Below are 18839 nucleotides of genomic sequence, written 5' to 3' on the forward strand. Positions count from 1 at the left end.
GTCACTATTAGTCACTGACTCATCTTTTTTATCACTTTTTGAGGATTCATTTGTTCTAAGGACTTTTGCATCACAGTCACAATATTCACCGATTTTTTATTAAGTATTTATTTTTATTTATTTAGTCACACATGGTGTTTAAATGTTAATATTTTGGTTTCAATATATACTGTGTTGTTTCAATCGTGGCACAATTTGTGAGACATTTTGATAATGGTAATTTTATCTAGATGTAGATTAATCACGATTATATAAAATATCTCTCCACTAGCGCGGTTCTGTTAATTATTCTAATTTTTGTAAACTGAGACGTTAATCTCAGATGATTCATATTTAGTCTTCATAGACGTTTTATTATCAGCGCTACACTTTGTTAATTATTTTTGCACAATTTGTCTGATTGTAGTGTTGGCTGCTTGTTTAGGTTTTTTAGATTGGCGCGGTATTTTTTCTTCACTATATTTGATTTGAGTGCAACGCCACACAACCGCACAATTGTCAGTTAAAGAAACGCAGTGCTGCATCGCAAAAAATGGCCTGGTCATGAAGGAAGGGTGAATCCTCTGGAGGTCATGTGGTTAATAATATTACATCTGCTGTACGTAGGTTAATGTTTGTGTTTGAAGTGTGAATTATGGAGCGGGATCTAAAAATAAAGTGAATGCATGATAACCCAACCAGAGCCAAGTCTTTCCCTGACTGTTACCTCTGACATTCATGTACAGCATACACCTTCCTACCACTCCCAATGCAAACACCATAGAAGAAAACAGCACGTCCTCTAATTCTCTCTTCTTAATATGATTGTATTGTGGAACTAAAGTCTTAACTTAAAAACTGGCAGGCTCTTTATTGCCGCAGGGAGATGCAATGTCTCTTCTGCAATAAAATAAACCTACTTACATAGTAGGTAGGTTCTGGCCATTAGGGAGATTCCTGTTTACTGTTATCACTGACAGTGAATGTGAAAGAAAATCTGAAATTTTGGGTTGTCACCAAAACAGGAACAGAGGGGAATCTTCAAATGGGGACACTAGTTATTATAACAACTAGGAATTCCCTCAATTGCTGTTTTGCCTATGGGACAGGAAGTGAATGGAAGTCTCCTCAGTGGGAACGTATGACAAAAAAAAAGCCTGACAGGGGTTATAATCTCACCTTAGGCTGCATTCACACCTCAGCATATTGAATCGTGGGCAGAATTGCCATGATTCTGCCAGCGATTTCAAAGCACCCAGGTGGGAATGACAAATTGCAGAGCGCACATTTGAGATGCCATTCATTTGGAAGGCACCTCAAATCACTGGGTGGTTCTGCTGTGATTGTAAATTGCGCTGCAATCGTGGCAAACCCCATTGCGTAAAGCTTGTTGCCCCAAAAAAGTTCAAGAGCGTGACAGTCGCGACAGAACCACACCGTGATTTTAGGTGCCATTCAAAGGAATGGCATCTCAAATGTGCATTCTGAGATTTGTCATTCACACCTGGCTGTTTGGAAATCACTGGCAAAATCGCAACAAATCTGCCTGTGATTCAAAGCTCCGAGGTGTGAATGCAGCCTAATGCCCCGTACACGCGATCGGACTTTCCGGTGGAAAATGTGCGGTCAGAGCTTGTTGTCGGAAATTCCGACCGTGTGTGGGCTCCATCGGACTTTTTCCATCGGAATTTCCGACACACAAAGTTTGGGATCTGGCTCTAAAATTTTCCGACAACAAAATCCGTTCGCATAAATTCCGATCGTGTGTACACAATTACGACGCACAAAGTTCCACGCATGCTCGGAATCAAGCAGAAGAGCCGCACTGGCTATTAAACTTCATTTTTCTCGGCTCGTCGTACGTGTTGTACGTCACCGCGTTCTTGACATTCGGAATTTCCGACCAACTTTGTGTGACCGTGTGTGTGCAAGACAAGTTTGAGCCAACATCCGTCGGAAATAAATCCGATGGATTTTGTTGTCGGAATGTCCGATCGTGTGTACAGGGCATTAGGCTTAAGTGTAGACCTTCATCTAAACTGCTGTGTTTCTGAAAAGTGATACACGTTAAGATGACTTTCAGAGGCATCATGACACCTCCCTTCTGCCTGTTTTAACCCTGTAAATGCCACATGAATGTGCACTAATTGGGGGCGTTTGTGGTTTGTCCCAACTCATTTCAATGGGTCGTGTTTGGTGGCAGTGCCACCTGTTGAATGCATCAGAAGTGATCATTTTTGCTGTGGGTGCAAAGAAAAGCATAGTGACTAGACATGTGCACTGACAAAAAATTTGTTCATTTTCGTTTCATTCGTTTTTTTGCTTTTTTCTTCGGAAATTCGAAATTCGGAAATTGAAAAATTCGGAAATTTTGGAATTAACAAATTTGTCAAAATTTGTTAAAAAACGAATTCGCAACTAAACAAATTGCACATGTCTAATAGTGACTGCAGCATATGAGCGTCCAGTTAAGGGGGGCCAGTTAGGGAGCACTAAAAACGCAGCTTAACCCCATGCTTTTAAAGCCCCCAACCATAAGTCTAAATGAGCCCTAAGTATCCAAACTGAAAAAAAAAGTTTTTCCTTCAGTTCTACTTTGTGAGGGTAGAAATATGGAAGTCACCACTGATATGTTTTTAGGGCCGGTTCACTTCATATTGGTGCATACGTGTGCATGTGTTTTTCCGCATTCCCGTGCAGTGCATTTTTGGCAGTCTATCAATTCCAAAAATACGTCAGGCATGACAATCACTCCGTAGCATCCGCATGGTCATACAGAACCACATAGAATAGTGGCTGTGAACACACCTTAACCACTTCAATACCGGGCACTTTTACCCCCTTCCTGCCCAAGATAATTTTCAGTTTTCAGCATTCTCACAATTTGAATGACAATTGCGCGGTCATACAACACTGTACCCAATTGACAGATAGAGCTTTCCTTTTAGTGTTTTTTTTTTTTTTTTGCTAAACAAATAAATAATGAAAATTTTGAAAAAAAAGGTTTTTCTTAGTTTCTGTTATAAAATTTTGCAAATAAGTAATTTTTCTTCTTTACTGATGGGCACTGATAGGCAGCACTGAAGGGCACTGATGAGGCTGCATTAATGGGCAATTGAAGCTGCACTGATGGGCACCGATGAGGCTGCATTATTGGACACTGATAATGCTGCATTAATGGCCACTGATGAGGCTTCACTGTAGGGCACTGATGAGGCTTCACTGTAGGGCACATGAAATGGCTGCACTGTAGGGCACTGATCAGGCTGCATTAATGGGCACTGATAAGGCTGCACTAATAGGCACTGATGAGGCTGCACTGTAGGGCACTAATGAGACTCCACTGTAGGGCACATGAAATGTCTGCACTGCAGAATACTGATAGGGCTGCATTAATGGGCACTGTTGAGTCTGCATTAATGGGCACTGTTGAGTTTGCATTAATGGGCACTGTTGAGTCTGCATTATTGGGCACTGATGAGGCTGGATTAATGGACATTGATGAGACTGCACTGTAGGGCACTGTTGAGGCTGCATTAATGGGCACTGATGAGACTGCACTGTAGGGCACTGATGAGGCTGCATTAATGGGCACTGATGAGACTACACTGTAGGGCACTGATGAAGCTGCATTAATGGGCACTGATGAGACTGCACTGTAGGGCACTGATGAGGCTGCATTAATGGGCACTGATGAGACTGCACTGTAGGGCACTGATGAGGCTGCATTAATGGGCACTGATGAGGCTGCATTAATGGGCACTGATGAGACTGCACTGTAGGGCACTAATGAGGCTGCATTAATGGGCACTGATGAGACTGCACTGTAGGGCACTGATGAGGCTGCATTAATGGGCACTGATGAGACTGCACTGTAGGGCACTGATGAGGCTGCATTATTGGACACTGATGAGGCTGCACTAATGGGCACTGATAATGCTGCATTAATGGCCACTGATGAGGCTTCACTGTAGGGCACTGATGAGGCTTCACTGTAGGGCACATGAAATGGCTGCACTGTAGGGCACTGATGAGGCTGCATTAATGGGCACTGATAAGGCTGCACTAATATGCACTGATGAGGCTGCACTGTAGGGCACTAATGAGACTCCACTGTAGGGCACATGAAATGGCTGCACTGCAGAATACTAATAGGGCTGCATTAATGGACACTGTTGAGTCTGCATTAATGGGCACTGTTGAGTTTGCATTAATGGGCACTGTTGAGTCTGCATTATTGGGCACTGATGAGGCTGGATTAATGGACATTGATGAGACTGCACTGTAGGGCACTGTTGAGGCTGCATTAATGGGCACTGATGAGACTGCACTGTAGGGCACTGATGAGGCTGCATTAATGGGCACTGATGAGACTGCACTGTAGGGCACTGATGAGGCTGCATTAATGGGCACTGATGAGACTGCACTGTAGGGCACTGATGAGGCTGCATTCATGGGCACTGATGAGACTGCACTGTAGGGCACTGATGAGGCTGAATTAATAGGCACCGATGAGGCTGCACTGATTGACACTGATGGGGCTGCACTGATAATCAGGGCATTGATTATCAGTGTAAAGAATGTACTCACTGTGCCCTGTCAGCCTTCCCAGTTATCGCCCCTCCTTTCCTCACACAGAGACAGCATGTGAGAAAATGAATGCCAATAACCTGCAAATCTGTTTACATGTGGCCAGCTGTGATTGGGCCCAGCTGATCACATGGTACAGGGCTGCTGTTATTAGCCCTTTACTGCGATCTGTGATCAGCTGTGTCCAGACGACACATGGGTCATCTGGAGCCGCATTTTACCCAACTTTCGGCTATAGTGCAATAGGGAAGTGGCTAGTTTTCTAGATGAGTGGGGGTGCAGTTAAGAATGAATGGCACCTGTGTGCATCTGCAGACGGCAGTGCATTTCCATGTGGTGTGGGAAAACTGACATTTCTGGGAGAGTTCCTGCACCAGAATTGATGTGAACAGTCTTTCAGCCAAGGGTGTACACATGTTGCAGCCGTGACTTTTTGCTTCATGGCCACAGCAGCAATTATACCCCCTGTTGCTTTTGGTGGGCAAGCCCAAACCATTCAACCCTTCAATTTGGCAGGCAAGCACACAATTGCAACCATTCAAGTGCACTCAAGGCGGGCAAGCGCAAACCTTTCAACTTCAGCATGGTAGTCTGGCATTTATGGGTTAAAACAGGTGGTGAAGAGGTGATACAAATCCTCCCCACTGCCTGTCAAATGCTCTCTGAAGAGTGATTAGAATTTGGATCACTCTTCAAGAGCAAAGTACAAATTGAATGAGCACTAAGGCCCCATTCGCATATGTACAGGGCAGCCTCTTCACTTGAATGAACATGTGACAAAAGTGCCAAAAGAAGTTCTGGCGCCATTTTAGATATTAGGCATTGTGGAACACCTGATCGGCAGGTGAACGGTACTCGATGTCCTCCGGCACCCGCCGATCGTTAGGCAGAGAAACAGAACGGCAATCTGCCTATGTATACAAGGCAGATCGCTGTTCTGACAGGAGGGAAGGGATGGAATCTTTGTCCCTGCAAAGCAAGGAATACATTCTATCTCTTCCGCTAGGCACACATTTAACCCTTTGATCAACCCTGATGTTAACCCCTTCCCTGCCAGTGCATTTTTTAGCACTAATAATTATTAGTGTCACTGGTTCCCAAAAAAGTGTAATGCCCCGTACACACGGTCGGATTTTCCGATGGAAAATGTCCGATCGGAGCGTGTTGTCGGAAATTCCGACCGTATGTAGGCTCCATCGGACATTTTCCATCGGATTTTCCGACACACAAAGTTGGAGAGCAGGAGATAAAATTTTCCGACAACAAAATCCGTTGTCGGAAATTCCGATCGTGTGTACACAAATCCGACGGACAAAGTGCCACGCATGCTCAGAATAAATAAAGAGATGAAAGCTATTGGCCACTGCCCCGTTTATAGTCCCGACGTACGTGTTTTACGTCACCGCGTTTAGAACGATCGGATTTTCCGACAACTTTGTGTGACCGTGTGTATGCAAGACAAGTTTGAGCCAACATCCGTCGGAAAAAATCCTAGGATTTTGTTGTCGGAATGTCCGAACAAAGTCCGACCGTGTGTACGGGGCATAAGAGTCAGAATGTCTGCAGCAATATTGGATCCTGCTATAAGTCACTGATCGCTGCCATTACTAGTAAAAAGATAAAAATAAATAAATAAAAATATCCCCTAATTTGTAGACGCAATAAATTTTGCGCAAACCAATCAATATACGCTTATTGGGATTTTTTTTTATACCAAAAATATGTATCAGAATACACATTGGCCTAAATTGATGTAGAATGTTAATTTTTTTATTGGATGTTTTATAGCAGTGTTTTATGTCGCTCTTTTTTTGTTTATAGCGCAAAAAATAAAAACCGCAGAGGTGATCAAATACCACCAAAAGAAAGCTCTATTTGTGGGGAAAAAAGGACATCAATTTTATTTAGGTACAGTGTCGCGCAACCGCGCAATTGTCAGTTAAGGTAACGCAGTGCCGTATCGCAAAAAATGGCCTGGTCATGAAGGGGGGGGGGTAAATCTTCCAGAGGGCAAGTGGTTGACAATTAGGTTGCGTGTTGTGGGAACGTGTGCGGAGGTGTTATGGCGCCCCAAACGCGGCCAGCAGACGTGTGCGGCAGACTGCGTGCTGGGAACATACATGGAGCTCCACACCTGAGAAGGTGGCGGTCTGGCAGAGCTTGTTTTGGGGTGTTTGGTGCATGTAGGGTGGTCCATTATGGGTGTTGTGGACAAACGCACAATGCGCAGAAAAACGCATTCATGTGACGTGCGTATATGACGCGTGTTTTTCATGTGTTCTGGAACATGTGCTTTGTGTGTGTTTCTGGAGCATGTAGAGTGCAGCCTCATGTGCTGTCATCCTCATCCTCGGTCAGTCCAGATGAAGATGACAACCTCTTAGTAATCACAGCTCACTGTACACAGAGGATGAGCCCAGCCTCACACCTGCACTGGAATGCAGTTATTCCACCCCCCGGGAGGGAGGGACAATGGAGCGGTCCATATAGGTGCAGCACTGACCACACCTCGGCCACCTCCACTCTGATCACAGCTCCCCTCGGATCACTCCATTATACGGGAGAAGGAGGGGGGTCGGCACTGGCGCTCAGCCTATGTCTGCAGGCTGGGTGAGTGGGATCTCTCAGGCAGAGGAGGATGGCAGGAAGAGAGCCGCTGCTGGCCACACTGAAAGGTCGGTGTATGGGGGGAGCAGGGGGGCCCTGGGGGCGGGGAAACATGACAGAGGGGGGCGGGGACACATGACAGAGGGGGACCAAGGGGCTGGGTGACATGACAGAGGGGGGTGGGGACATATGACAGAGGGGAAGAGGGGGAGAGGGGGTGGGGGTGACATGACAGAAGGAGACAGGGACACATGACAGCAGGGGCCCTGGGGGGGGGAAACATGACAGAGGGGAGCAGGAGGCGGGGTGACATGACAGAGGGGGGTGGAATGACATGACAGTGGGGGCCCTGGGGGCGGGGAAACATGACAGAGGGGGGCAAGGATACTTGACAGAGGGGGACCAGGGGGTGGGGTGACATGACAGATGGGGGTGATGGGGCGGGGTGACATGACTGAGGGGGCGGGGTGACATGACTGAGGGGGCGGGGTGACATGACAGAGGGGGTGGGGTGACATGACAGATGGGGTCCTAGGGGTGGGGTGACATGAAAGAGGGGGATTAGAGGGGGCGGGGTGACATGACAGAGGGGGCGGAGACACATGACAGAGGAGGCTCTGGGGGCGGGGACACATGACAGAGGGGGACAAGTGGGTGGGGTGACATGACAGAGGGGAACCAGGGGGGCGGGGGTGACATGACAGAAGGGGGTTGGGTGACATGACAGAGGGGGACCAGGGGGCGGGGTGACATGACAGAGGGGGACCAGGGGGCGGGGTGACATGACAGAAGCGGGTTGGGTGACATGACAGAGGGGGACCAGGGGGCGGGGTGACATGACAGAGGGGGACCAGGGGGCGGGGTGACATGACAGAAGCGGGTTGGGTGACATGACAGAGGGGGACCAGGGGGCGGGGTGACAGATGACATCAGGGGCTCTGTCACTATAGAGGGGACTATCTCTGCTTAAAGGAGATTGTATAGTGTATGGCCAACTTAAGACCAAACACTGAAAGATGTACCAATTTTTCTTTTTTTTTTTTTTAAACACAAATTCATTAATAACCCTTCACTTACTACACTATAAAAACACACCAGCTTCTCACACAGGGGCGGCAGGCTCTGAAAAGTGCTCTGCAGTGGATCGTTTTTCAGATTGTGGTTTACAGGTGTTCAGAAGGCGATACCGCCGCCTCCTTCAACACCAGAATGGACACAGGGAGCGGCGGCTCGGGTGCCCTCATGGCAAGCTGCATGCTGTGGGGGCACTAGGCAGGTGGGAGGGGCCAGGAGCGCCCAAGAAGAGAAGGATCTGGGTCGTTCTGTGCAAAACCAGATAAGAATGACATGTTTGTGATCTGAAAAAAAAATGAAAACCAAACCTTTAATAACACTTTAACCACTTGACCGCCGGAAGGTTTTACACCCCAATTAATGATCAGGCCATTTTTTTGCGATACGGCACTGCGTTAATTTAACTGACAATGGCGTGGTCGGACGACGCTGTACCCAAATCAAATTTATGTCCTTTTTTCCCACCACAAATAGAGCTTTCTTTTGGTGGTATTTAAGCACCTCCTGCAGTTTTTATTTGTTGCCCTATAAACAAAAATCAACCAACCATTTTGAAAAATAAAAAATAATATTTTTTACACATCCAATAAAAAAAATGAAAAAAATCTAATTTCTTCATTAATTTAGGCCGATATGTATTCTGCTACATTTTTTTTGGTAAAAAAGACCCCAATAAGCGTATATTGATTGGCTTGCGCGAAAGTTATCACGTTTACAAACTATGAGATATTTTTATTTCGATTTTTTTTTTTTTTTTTTTTTTTTTATTAGTAATGGTGGCAATCAGTGACTTCTAGCAGGACTGTGACATTGCGGTGGACATTCTGACACTTTTGTCACTTTTTGGAGACCAGTGACACTAATAGTGATCAGTGCTAAAAATATGCACTGTCGCTGTACTAATGACACTGGCTGGGAAGGGGTTACCATCAGAGGCGATCAAAGGGTTAACTGTGTGCCTAGCCAGTGTTTTACTATACTGTGTGGGGTGCTTTTACTAGGGGAAGAGATGGGATTTATTTCCTGCTTTGCAGGGACACAAATTCCATCCCTTCAGCCCTGTCAGAATGGCGATCTGCCTTGTTTACATAGGCAGACCACCGCTCTGCCTAACAATCGGTGGGTGCCGGAGGACTTCAGGAACTGTACACCCACTGGTCGGCTTCCGCTGTGTGTTGTCACAGTGGAGGTGAGCTGCCCCCATGGTGCACATGCGCCAGAAGTGTCAGAGTGTGTGTGTGTGTGTGTGTGTGTGTGTGTGTATATAGCTATTAAAATAGAACTTGAGGCACAACTTTTTTTTTTTTTGGATAGAATAAGGGAGAGTTATAATCCCTGTCAGGTTTTTGCCATCTATGTCCCATTGGGGTGATTTCCCTTCACTTCCTGTCCCATAGCCAAAACAGGAAGTGAAAGGAAATCTTTCCAAAGTGAGGGAATCCCTGAACTAGTGTCCCCATTGGAAGATTTCCCCTCTTCCTGTTCTGGTGACAACCCAAAATGTGGGTTTTTCTTTCGCTCTATGAAATAGAGGTGTGTTTTTCTGTTCTGCACTGCAACTCGCCCATAGCTCTGTTTCTACACACCGCAACTTAGCTGCTGTACATAGAAATGAATGGCATGTCCCCCTGTGACATTTCAATACAGTTAAAACAAGAAAAAAAAAAAAGGTAAATGGTGATCTGATTAAATACACAGGGCACTGCTGTCCAGAGCCGACACTTCCTGCATGGGGCATTACTGTAAAGGAAGCGAGAAGCAGCACTAACCTTTACCTAAAGAAACAACACTAAAAGCACATGGAAATAAAGGAAATGTTCATTGTGTTCCAATGGGGGTTATTTACTAAAACTGAAGAGTTCACAATCTGGTATAACTCTGCATAGTAACCAATCCGCTTCCGGATTTTATTGTCAAAGCTCAATTAAACAAGCTGCAGTTAGAAGCTGGCTACCATGCACAGCTGCACCAGATTCTGATCTACCCTAATATCACACCCAGGGCTCGTTTACACTTGTGGTCAGGGGCAGTAAAAACTGGTGGTTGAGCTGCAATCGTATCACCTCTTAAGCTGCAATGGCAGCCAGATAGGTTGTACGCTTGCTGCAGGCGTGATGCTTTGCTATATGGAAAAAATGATACCCGCTGTTGCATTTGCGGGCATTACTGCTGCCAAACACGACCCATTCAAGTGAATGCGTGCATTGTGTGTGGTTGCAGCGCAGGCTTGAAAGGGCTAAAAACAGGCACTCCTAGGCATGCGCAGGGGGGTGTGCCAGGTGTGCCTGGGCACACCCTAATCACTACGTGCGGTGCCGATTCCCCCTACTTCCCGAGTTTCCCCCAGCCCTGCAGTGCTACTGGCTTCTCTCCTCTTCCCCCAGCTGCTGTGGGGGATGTTTGCGGATGGAGAGTGGGGGAAGGGGCCAGTAAATATGTAATTTACCAGTGCCTTCCTTTTTTTTTAATGAACACAGTCACTCACTCTGTTCATTCATAACTGAAGCATAGTAAACTGTGGTTTCTATGCTTCTGTTCTTGAATGAGCAGAAAGCCAATCAGCACAGAGCACCTCCCATTCATTCACCGCTCCGTGCAGCTGAGGCTGCAGAAAAAGTCATGTGTGTTTGAGTTTTGGGGTGCACACCTATGCTGGCAGTGAAGAGGCAAAATGTAGCCACCTGTCAACTGCCCTCTGCAAAACAATCCACCATAGATCACTTTTCAGAGGGGGTGGCAGGGGCTGCCGCAAAAGTAAACTCGGCCTTAGTTTTGTGAAAAATTTGCTTTTTGTAAGCTTTTATTTGCAGTCACATAACCGCACAGCCTTCCTTCAGGCAGGGGTGGCACTACCATGAGGCAGCTCAAGCAGCTGCCTAAGGGCGCCAGGATAGGGGGCGGTAAAATCCGAATCCCCAGCCACTACAGTGCTGCAGATGGGTATTTTTTATTTTTCACACTGTACTGTGTGTACTTTAGTAAAGCCGACTGTCAGCTTTCATGTGGAAGTGATACAAGGGGCTGTAAAGTCACCTATTACTTCCATGACCACTGGCGCAATGTGCCACCTTCCCTCCCCTGCCATGTCCCACCTGCGGGGCCCGGCGCTGTCATGGCAAGTGTTGCTGGAGAGAGCGGCAGGAGCTCAGCAGACCTCCATCTGCTCTGCCTCCCTCCTGTACACAGACCAGGAGGTGACGTGTATGATGTCACTTCCTGGACCGGAGATGTCATTTCCTGGACCAGAGATGTCATTTCCTGGATGTTCCATCAGCTGCAGTGGATTAGAGGGAAGACATCCAGGGTCTAAAACACCGGGCGTCTCCATAAAGAAACCTTTCACCAACATGCCATCACATAGGGGGCTATTGGTCTTCTGTGTAATAGCAATAATAGTTATGTAAAAATAAATACAATTTAAACCATAAATATATAAGGAGACCTATAACATTTTTTTTTAGCCCCCCCCCCCCCTCAAAAAATGCATGCATTGGGGCACCTTCGTAAGAAAACAGCGATTTGTCCTATGTATGTTGTATATCAGCAGTGATCGTAATAATTTTAGAGTTTTTTTTTTTAGAGTTAGTTACGCAGTGTTCCTGCGTAACTCTAAACTGAAAACCTGTAGGGGCTTTTTAAAGCGTTGCAGGTGCATGCAATTTTAAGGTTTGACATGGCTATCCATTTACTCGGCACAACCTCATCTTTTTATATTTTATCAAAAAAAAAAAAAAGGTAATAAATTGCATTTGTGTGCCCAGAAATGAACTTTATTGTATTTTTTACAGAAATGTTGTGCTAATGTCGTATAACATAAAAAATTAGAACAACCGTTTTATTCTCCAGGGTATCTGCTTTCAAAAAATAAAAATAAAAAAATATTTTGGGGGTTTTAGATAATCCTTCAGGCTTAAAATGATTTTTAAAACATGTCGACAAAAAAATAAAAAAAAAAAAAAAACGGCTCCAGTACTGCCGTTGTGGAGGGGGTGGCGGGAGGATGCTAAGGGGGGAGGGGGAAGCAAGTAGACAAAAATCCTTGCACTGGCCCCGCCTTCATGGGTATGTTCAGCATAGAGGTAGGCGTGCTACTGGCTCCCTCTCCCACCCCTCTTTTTTTTTTTTTTTTTTTTTCCCAACCCCTTCCCACACATACACAGTACTGCTCATCATGTGTCCATCACTATTTAGTTGTTTATCCTGCTTTATGTTGGACTATCTCTCACATGTCCACTCTGTATACCTTTTGATCTACTGAGCTCCCCATGTTATATGGTTTTGTTTCATTTTTTTTTTTTTTGTATTTGTATTGTTTTTGTACTTTTATACTTTTTAAAAAAAAAAAAGAAATGTATTGTAAAAAAAAAAAAAAAAAAATACTACTGGCTGCTATGGTTTGAAAATTAAAACTGCGATGGAAATGAATTGGCACTGTAGTGGTTGCATATAGTTTTTTACAGCAGTTTGCCACTTTGTGATGGACAGCGAGTGACCGATTGCTCTGGGCTGTTCTAGCCATTTTTTTTACTGCGATCTGATGGAAGGTTTCAGGAATTACACCGTGAAAGCTCAGCACTATTACTTCTATTGTTTAGCAGCCAATAATTTTTCTAGATGTATAATAAATGGGTTTTCTTCGCAGTGTGCGTCCTTGAACTGCAGGAGGCTGGTTCCGATCCGATCACAGATGATTCCCCATGTGTGACTCCCCTGTGCGATGTCATTGAGATGATCCTGCGTAAAGGAATAAAGAGTAAGAGTAAGTCTATGACAGATCTACCTTAGAATTAGCCCTTCATCCTAAAATATAGCATTCCTGTTTATAATTCTGCACAAGGTGCTCTCTGATTGGATGAGGCGGGGGTGGTGATGTCACAATCGCCACCTTGTCCAATCAGAGAATGCCCTGCATTCAATAAGAAAAATACAGGGCATTCTGTGAATGGTGCCCATGCTGAGCAAGTCTTCTGTAAACCGGAAGTGATGTCAGGACAGATCCGAGACCTGATTGGTGGACGTGCCGGCTGGTCACTCGAGCCTCCTGGTGGGACGGGAGTGCCAGGACGAGCCGCGGAAGGTGGCGGGAGGAGGGGAAATCTCCTCCTGCTGCTTGGAATAACAGCTGAGCGGCTTCCTTAACCGTATCGGTTGTTATCCCAAGAAAGCTAAACGCCGGCTCTAAAAACCGGTAACGGGATGATGCGTGCAGCTGCAGGCATCCCCCCGGTACAACCCCTTCAAGCCTAAGCCACATATTTGTGTAGGTCGGCGTGAAGGGGTTAAAATGTTCACGGACCGGGTGCATTCATCACGTGCATTGACGAGTCAGACATTTAGCGGCGGCGAGCTGGGTGCGGCACCCGGGCCATAGGTTGCCGACCCCTGCTTTAAGTGGATTTAAATGCCTAGAGGTGGGCATTCCATTTATGCGACTGCTGTGATTGGCTGTCACATGATTGAAAGCTCCCAATCACAAGTATGCATCAGGAGCAACCTGTGACAGTTTAGTTACTGTGCTGGGAGCTGGGCAAACTGTCTACGCATATATGCGGCCGCTCTGTGTTAAAGCCCACCCGCTGAGAGGCCACATAGATGCATGCAGGAGGAAGTTAATATCTGTTGTATGCACACATTCTTTTACAAATAAACATTTAAAGGGTTGCAAAAAGCATTTTTTTTTTTTTTTTAGTAAAGTAACAAACATGCTATACCTACCAATGGTATCGCAAGGATTGGCCCCGAGCTTCCTTTTCTCGGGTCCTCCGCCAGTGCTCCTCCTCTTCAGTGTCTTCCCCTATAGCAAGTGCTTGCTATGGGGGCAGACATGCAGGCTCAATCCTGAACCGGGCTCTGCATCTATTGACACACACATAACGTGACTTGGCCCCGCTCCCCACTCCTTCCTCACTGGATTTGATTGACAGCAGCAGCCAATGTTTCCCATCGCTGCCTCCATGTCCAGTGGGGAGAGAGAGGGCAGCGATACGGCTCTCAGGCACAGTGCTGGATCAAGATCAAGCTCATGCAGGTGTTTAGGGCGGCTGGGGGGAGTTAATCTTGGAAGGTTTTTTGCGCTAATACAGAGAATGCATTAGGATAGAAACCTTTCATTTGTCAACTACTTTAACAAATGACACATGATTCCCAGAGCCCTCTCAGCTAAAAAGACAGCATAGCATTAACTGCCTTTCAGGCTGGCCCCTCCAGTTGAAACTTTGCATTGAGTAGTTAGATAAGAGATGAGTCTTTCCTAGGACAGTTCTGTGTGCAAATTTCATCTTGAGCAATTGAACTCTATAAACACTTTAACCATATAACAGCCATTCCGCGTACATTTATTGTGGCAGAGCGGCCGCTGTGCGCTGGCTCACATATCTGATACATAATCGGCGCTCCCGGGTAAGGGGCGTGTGATTTTGTTATAGCACAAGCCAATCCCCGGGTCGCGCCCAGTGATTGATCGCCAGGACTAGGGATGAGCCGAACACCCCCCGGTTCGGTTCGCACCAGAACCTGCGAACGGACCAAAAATTTGCACGAATGTTAGAACCCCATTGACGTCTATGGGACTCGAACGTTCGAAATCAAAAGTGCTCATTTTAAAGGCTAATTTGCATGATATTGTCCTAAAAAGGGTTTGGGGACCCGGGTCATGTATCAATGCAAAAAAAACTTTTAAAAACGGACGTTTTTTCGGGAGCAGTGATTTTAATGATGCTTAAAGTAAAAAAAAAAAAAAAAAAAAAAGGTGAAATATTCCTTTAAATATTGTACCTGGGGGGTGTCTATAGTATGCCTGTAAAGTGGCGCGTGTTTCCCGTGCTTAGAACAGTCCCTGCACAAAATTACATTTTTAAAGGAAAAAAAGTCATTTAAAACTGCTTGTCGCTTTAATGTAATGTCGGGTCCTGGCAATGGATGAAAATCAGTGAGACAAACTGCATGGGTACCCCCCAGTCCATTACCAGGCCCTTTGGGTCCTGTATGGATATTAAGGGGAACCCCGCACCCAAATTAAGGAAAGGCCCTTTATACTCTGAACAGCAGTATACAGGCGGTGCAAACAACACAGGGACTGTAGGTTTGTTGTTGTTGTTTGTAATTTTGAGCTGGTACATTTTGAACGGGTTTAGCTCCAGCTTCTATTTTAAGCTTTTTGGAAAACATAGGGAAGGGTTATCGCCCCTGTGACATTTGTTTTGCTGCCTGTGCTCCTCTTCAGAAGATTTCACCTCACTTTTTGTCCCAATGACAAATGTTTTTTGAAAATTTGGGTTTTTTTGTGAAACAAGGATTGGTGATAAAGCATCAGTGGAAAGGAGAAATGTTTTTCCCATATTAACTCTTACAGGAGAGAATTTCCCTTTTTAGGGGTAGATTTCATCTCACTTCCTGTTGTCTCCTTCTGTTTGCAAGTAGGAGTCGTTTGTAAGTTGGATGTTTGAAAGTAGGGGCCTGCTCAGCAGAAATTTGGGCCTTAGGTGTTGTTGTGGCCAATACACTGTAAGCCCTCACAGGGCCCTGCTGTGAAATATTAGATCAAGAATTGTAATTACATGCCCCTGTTGAACAGGGGCAGAAAAATTGGGCCTTTGGTGGTGGTGCTGGTGCCACAACACTGTAAGTCCTCACTTGCTCTTGGTGGGCGCAGAAAAGGGCCCTGCTGTGAAATATTAGATCAAGAATTGTAATTACATGTCCCTGTTGAACAGGGGCTGAAAAATTGGGCCTTAGGCACTGGTGCTGGTGCCACAACACTGTAACCCCTCACAGATACTCTAGTTGGAACGCAGAAACGAGCCCTGCTGCAAAGTATTGCATCAAAAATTGTAATTACACGCCCCTGTTAAACAGGGGCTGAAAAATTGTGCCTTAGGCACTGGTGGCGGCGCCCAGGACCAAAAATGTTCTTACAAGCTATCAGCGTGATCATTGAGGAGGAAGAGGATAATTACTCAGGATAGTCACTCAGCATCAACATAGGCAGTCTTTGAAGGGATCTGAGATTTCAAAAAAAATTATTCGGTTACATCAGCATCAGGTGCTTGGTAGCTGGTGGTGATCCAAGACTGATTCATTTTTATGAAGGTCAGTCGATCGACCGAGTCGGTGGACAGACGCACCCTGTGATCGGTTACAAAGCCTCCAGCAACACTGAATGTGCGTTCCGAAAGAACGCTGGATGCAGGACAGGCCAGTAGCTCAATTGCATACTGTGCAAGCTCTGGCCAGTGATCCATCCTCAAGACCCAGTAACCCAGAGGATTTTCGGTGGGGAAGGTGTCCAAGTCAGATCTTGCCCCTAGGTATTCCTGCACCATGTAAAACAGACGCTGGCGATGGTTGCTGGAACCAATCATACCTTGGGGCTGCGGACTAAAAAATTGTCTGAACGCATCGGTCAGACGGCCACCTTCTCCACCGCTCCTTCTTTGACTGACCGAAGCCTCAGCAACACGTTGTCCAGAAACAGGAGTTTGTAACCTCCCAGTCTCTGGGAACGCATTGCACAGACCTTTCTGCAAGGCCTCCCAAAGATGTTTCATCCTCTGCTCCCTCTGCGACGGCAAGATAAGGTCCACAACCTTACCCTTGTAACGTGGATCAAGGAAAGTTGCAAGCCAGTATTGGTCCTTCTCCTTGATACCACGAATACGAGGATCCTTACGCAGGCTTTGAAGGATCAGGGAGGCCATGCAGCGTAGGTTTGCTGAGGCATTCGGTCCGGAGTCCTCTGGGTCACTAAGGACGACATGGTCCGCAGCCACCTCCTCCCAGCCACGTACAAGTCCATGTGTTTCTTGGAACTGATCCCTTAAAGACTGCTGCTGATGCTGAGTGCCAGGCTCCACCTCCATACTGACACAATCCTCCTCCTCCTCCTCCTCCTCCTCCTCCTCCTCCTCCTCCTCCTCTTCCTGTGTGATCGGCGGGCACACAGGAACACTGTCTGGATAAAGGGGGCCTTGAGGGCTAAGGAAGTCCTCCTCTTCCTGTCTCTGTTCTGCCTCAAGTGCCCTGTCCATTATTCCACGCAGCGTGTGCTCCAACAGGTGGACAAGGGGGACAGTGTCACTGATGCATGCGCTGTCACTGCTCACCATCCTCGTGGCCTCCTCAAATGGTGACAGGGCAGTGCATGCATCCCTGATCATGGCCCACTGGTGTGGGGAAAAAAAACAAGCTCCCCTGACCCTGTCCTGGTGCCATAGTCGCGCAGGTACTCCTTGATGGCCCTCTACTGCGTGTGCAGCCGCTGCAGCATGGCCAACATTGGGTTCCACCTGGTGGGCATGTCACAGATTAGGCGGTCCTTGGGCAGGTTAAACTCCTTTTTGGAGGTCTGCCAGCCGAGCACTGGCATTATATGACCGGCGGAAATGCACACAGACTTTCCTGGCCTGCCTCAGGACATCCTGTAAGCCCGGGTACCTGCCCAAGAACCGCTGCACCACCAAGATAAGGAAGTGAGCCAAACAGGGCACATGGGTCATTTGTCCCTGTCGGAGGGCAGAGAGGAGGTTGGTGCCATTGTCGCAAACCACCATTCCTGCCTTAAGTTGGCGTGGCGTCAACCACCTCTGAACCTGCCCCTGCAGAACTGACAGAACCTCTGCCCCAGTGTGGCTCCTGTCCCCCAAGCACACCAGCTCAAGCACCGCATGGCATCTTTTGGCCTGCATACTTGTGTAGCCCCTTGAATGGCTAAGGAGCACTACTGGTTCCGAGGGCAAAGCACAGGAAGAGGCCATGGAGGAAGAAGAGGAGGGGGTGGAGGAGAGAGGTGTGTCACAATCATTAGTAGTGGCATTTTGGAGGCGTGGTGGCGGAACAACCTCCAACACTACTGCACCTTGTCCTGCATCCTTCCCAGCTGCCAGCAGAGTCACCCAATGCGCGGTGAAACTTCGGTAACGTCCCTGTCCATGCCTGCTGGACCATGAGTCAGCAGTAATATGCACCTTACCGCTGACCGCCCTGTCCAGCGAGGCATGGACATTGCCTTCCACATGCCGGTAGAGAGCCGGAATCGCCTTCCGTGAGAGAGTGGCGTTTGGGTACCTGCCACTGAGGAACTGCACATTCCACAAACTCACGGAAGGGGGCAGAGTCTACCAACTGAAAAGGCAGCAGTTGAAGTGCTAGCAATTTTGCCAAGCTAGCATTCAACCGCTGGGCATGTGGATGGCTGGGAGCGAACTTCTTTTTGCGGTGCAGCAGCTGGGGCAGGGAAATTCACCTGGTACAATCTGACGTCCGTGTCCCGAAAGCAGATTGCCCACAAGTACTTGGCTGTGACACACCTAATTCTACACCTTCATTCCTCTCAGTGCAGGTCTCAGAGAGGACTGAAGGTATAGAGGGGTTGGAGATCTCAGCTGATGAGGAGCAAGGAGAGGTCCTCTTTGTTCTTTGGTGTGGGTTTTTAGATACGATTGCCAACGAACTGCATGGCAGGTCAACATATGTCTGGTCAAGCATGTGGTGAGATGTGGTGAGATTATTATTATTATTATTATTATTATTATTATTATTATTCATTTTATTTATTTTTCAGAGTGTTAGGACTATTAATTTTTTTTTTTTTT

At 46.7% G+C, this 18839-nt stretch overlaps 1 protein-coding gene across 2 annotated transcripts in view; it reads left to right on the forward strand.

Moving 5' to 3' along the window:
• Positions 1-7026: 7026 nt before the first annotated feature.
• Positions 7027-18839, forward strand: part of LOC141114454 (uncharacterized) — an 88309-nt gene continuing 76496 nt past the window's right edge. The window contains exons 1-2 of one of the 2 annotated variants that reach the window (XM_073608134.1): positions 7027-7244; positions 12893-13009. In XM_073608134.1, the coding sequence (XP_073464235.1) occupies positions 7208-7244; positions 12893-13009 (154 nt within the window). In that variant the 5' untranslated portion in view covers positions 7027-7207. The remainder of the gene's footprint in view (positions 7245-12892; positions 13010-18839) is intronic. The other variant, XM_073608135.1, reaches the window with a different exon arrangement.

Source organism: Aquarana catesbeiana, linkage group LG12 (genome assembly GCF_042186555.1).
Source record: "Aquarana catesbeiana isolate 2022-GZ linkage group LG12, ASM4218655v1, whole genome shotgun sequence".
In the NCBI taxonomy this organism is placed as follows: Eukaryota; Metazoa; Chordata; class Amphibia; order Anura; family Ranidae; genus Aquarana; species Aquarana catesbeiana.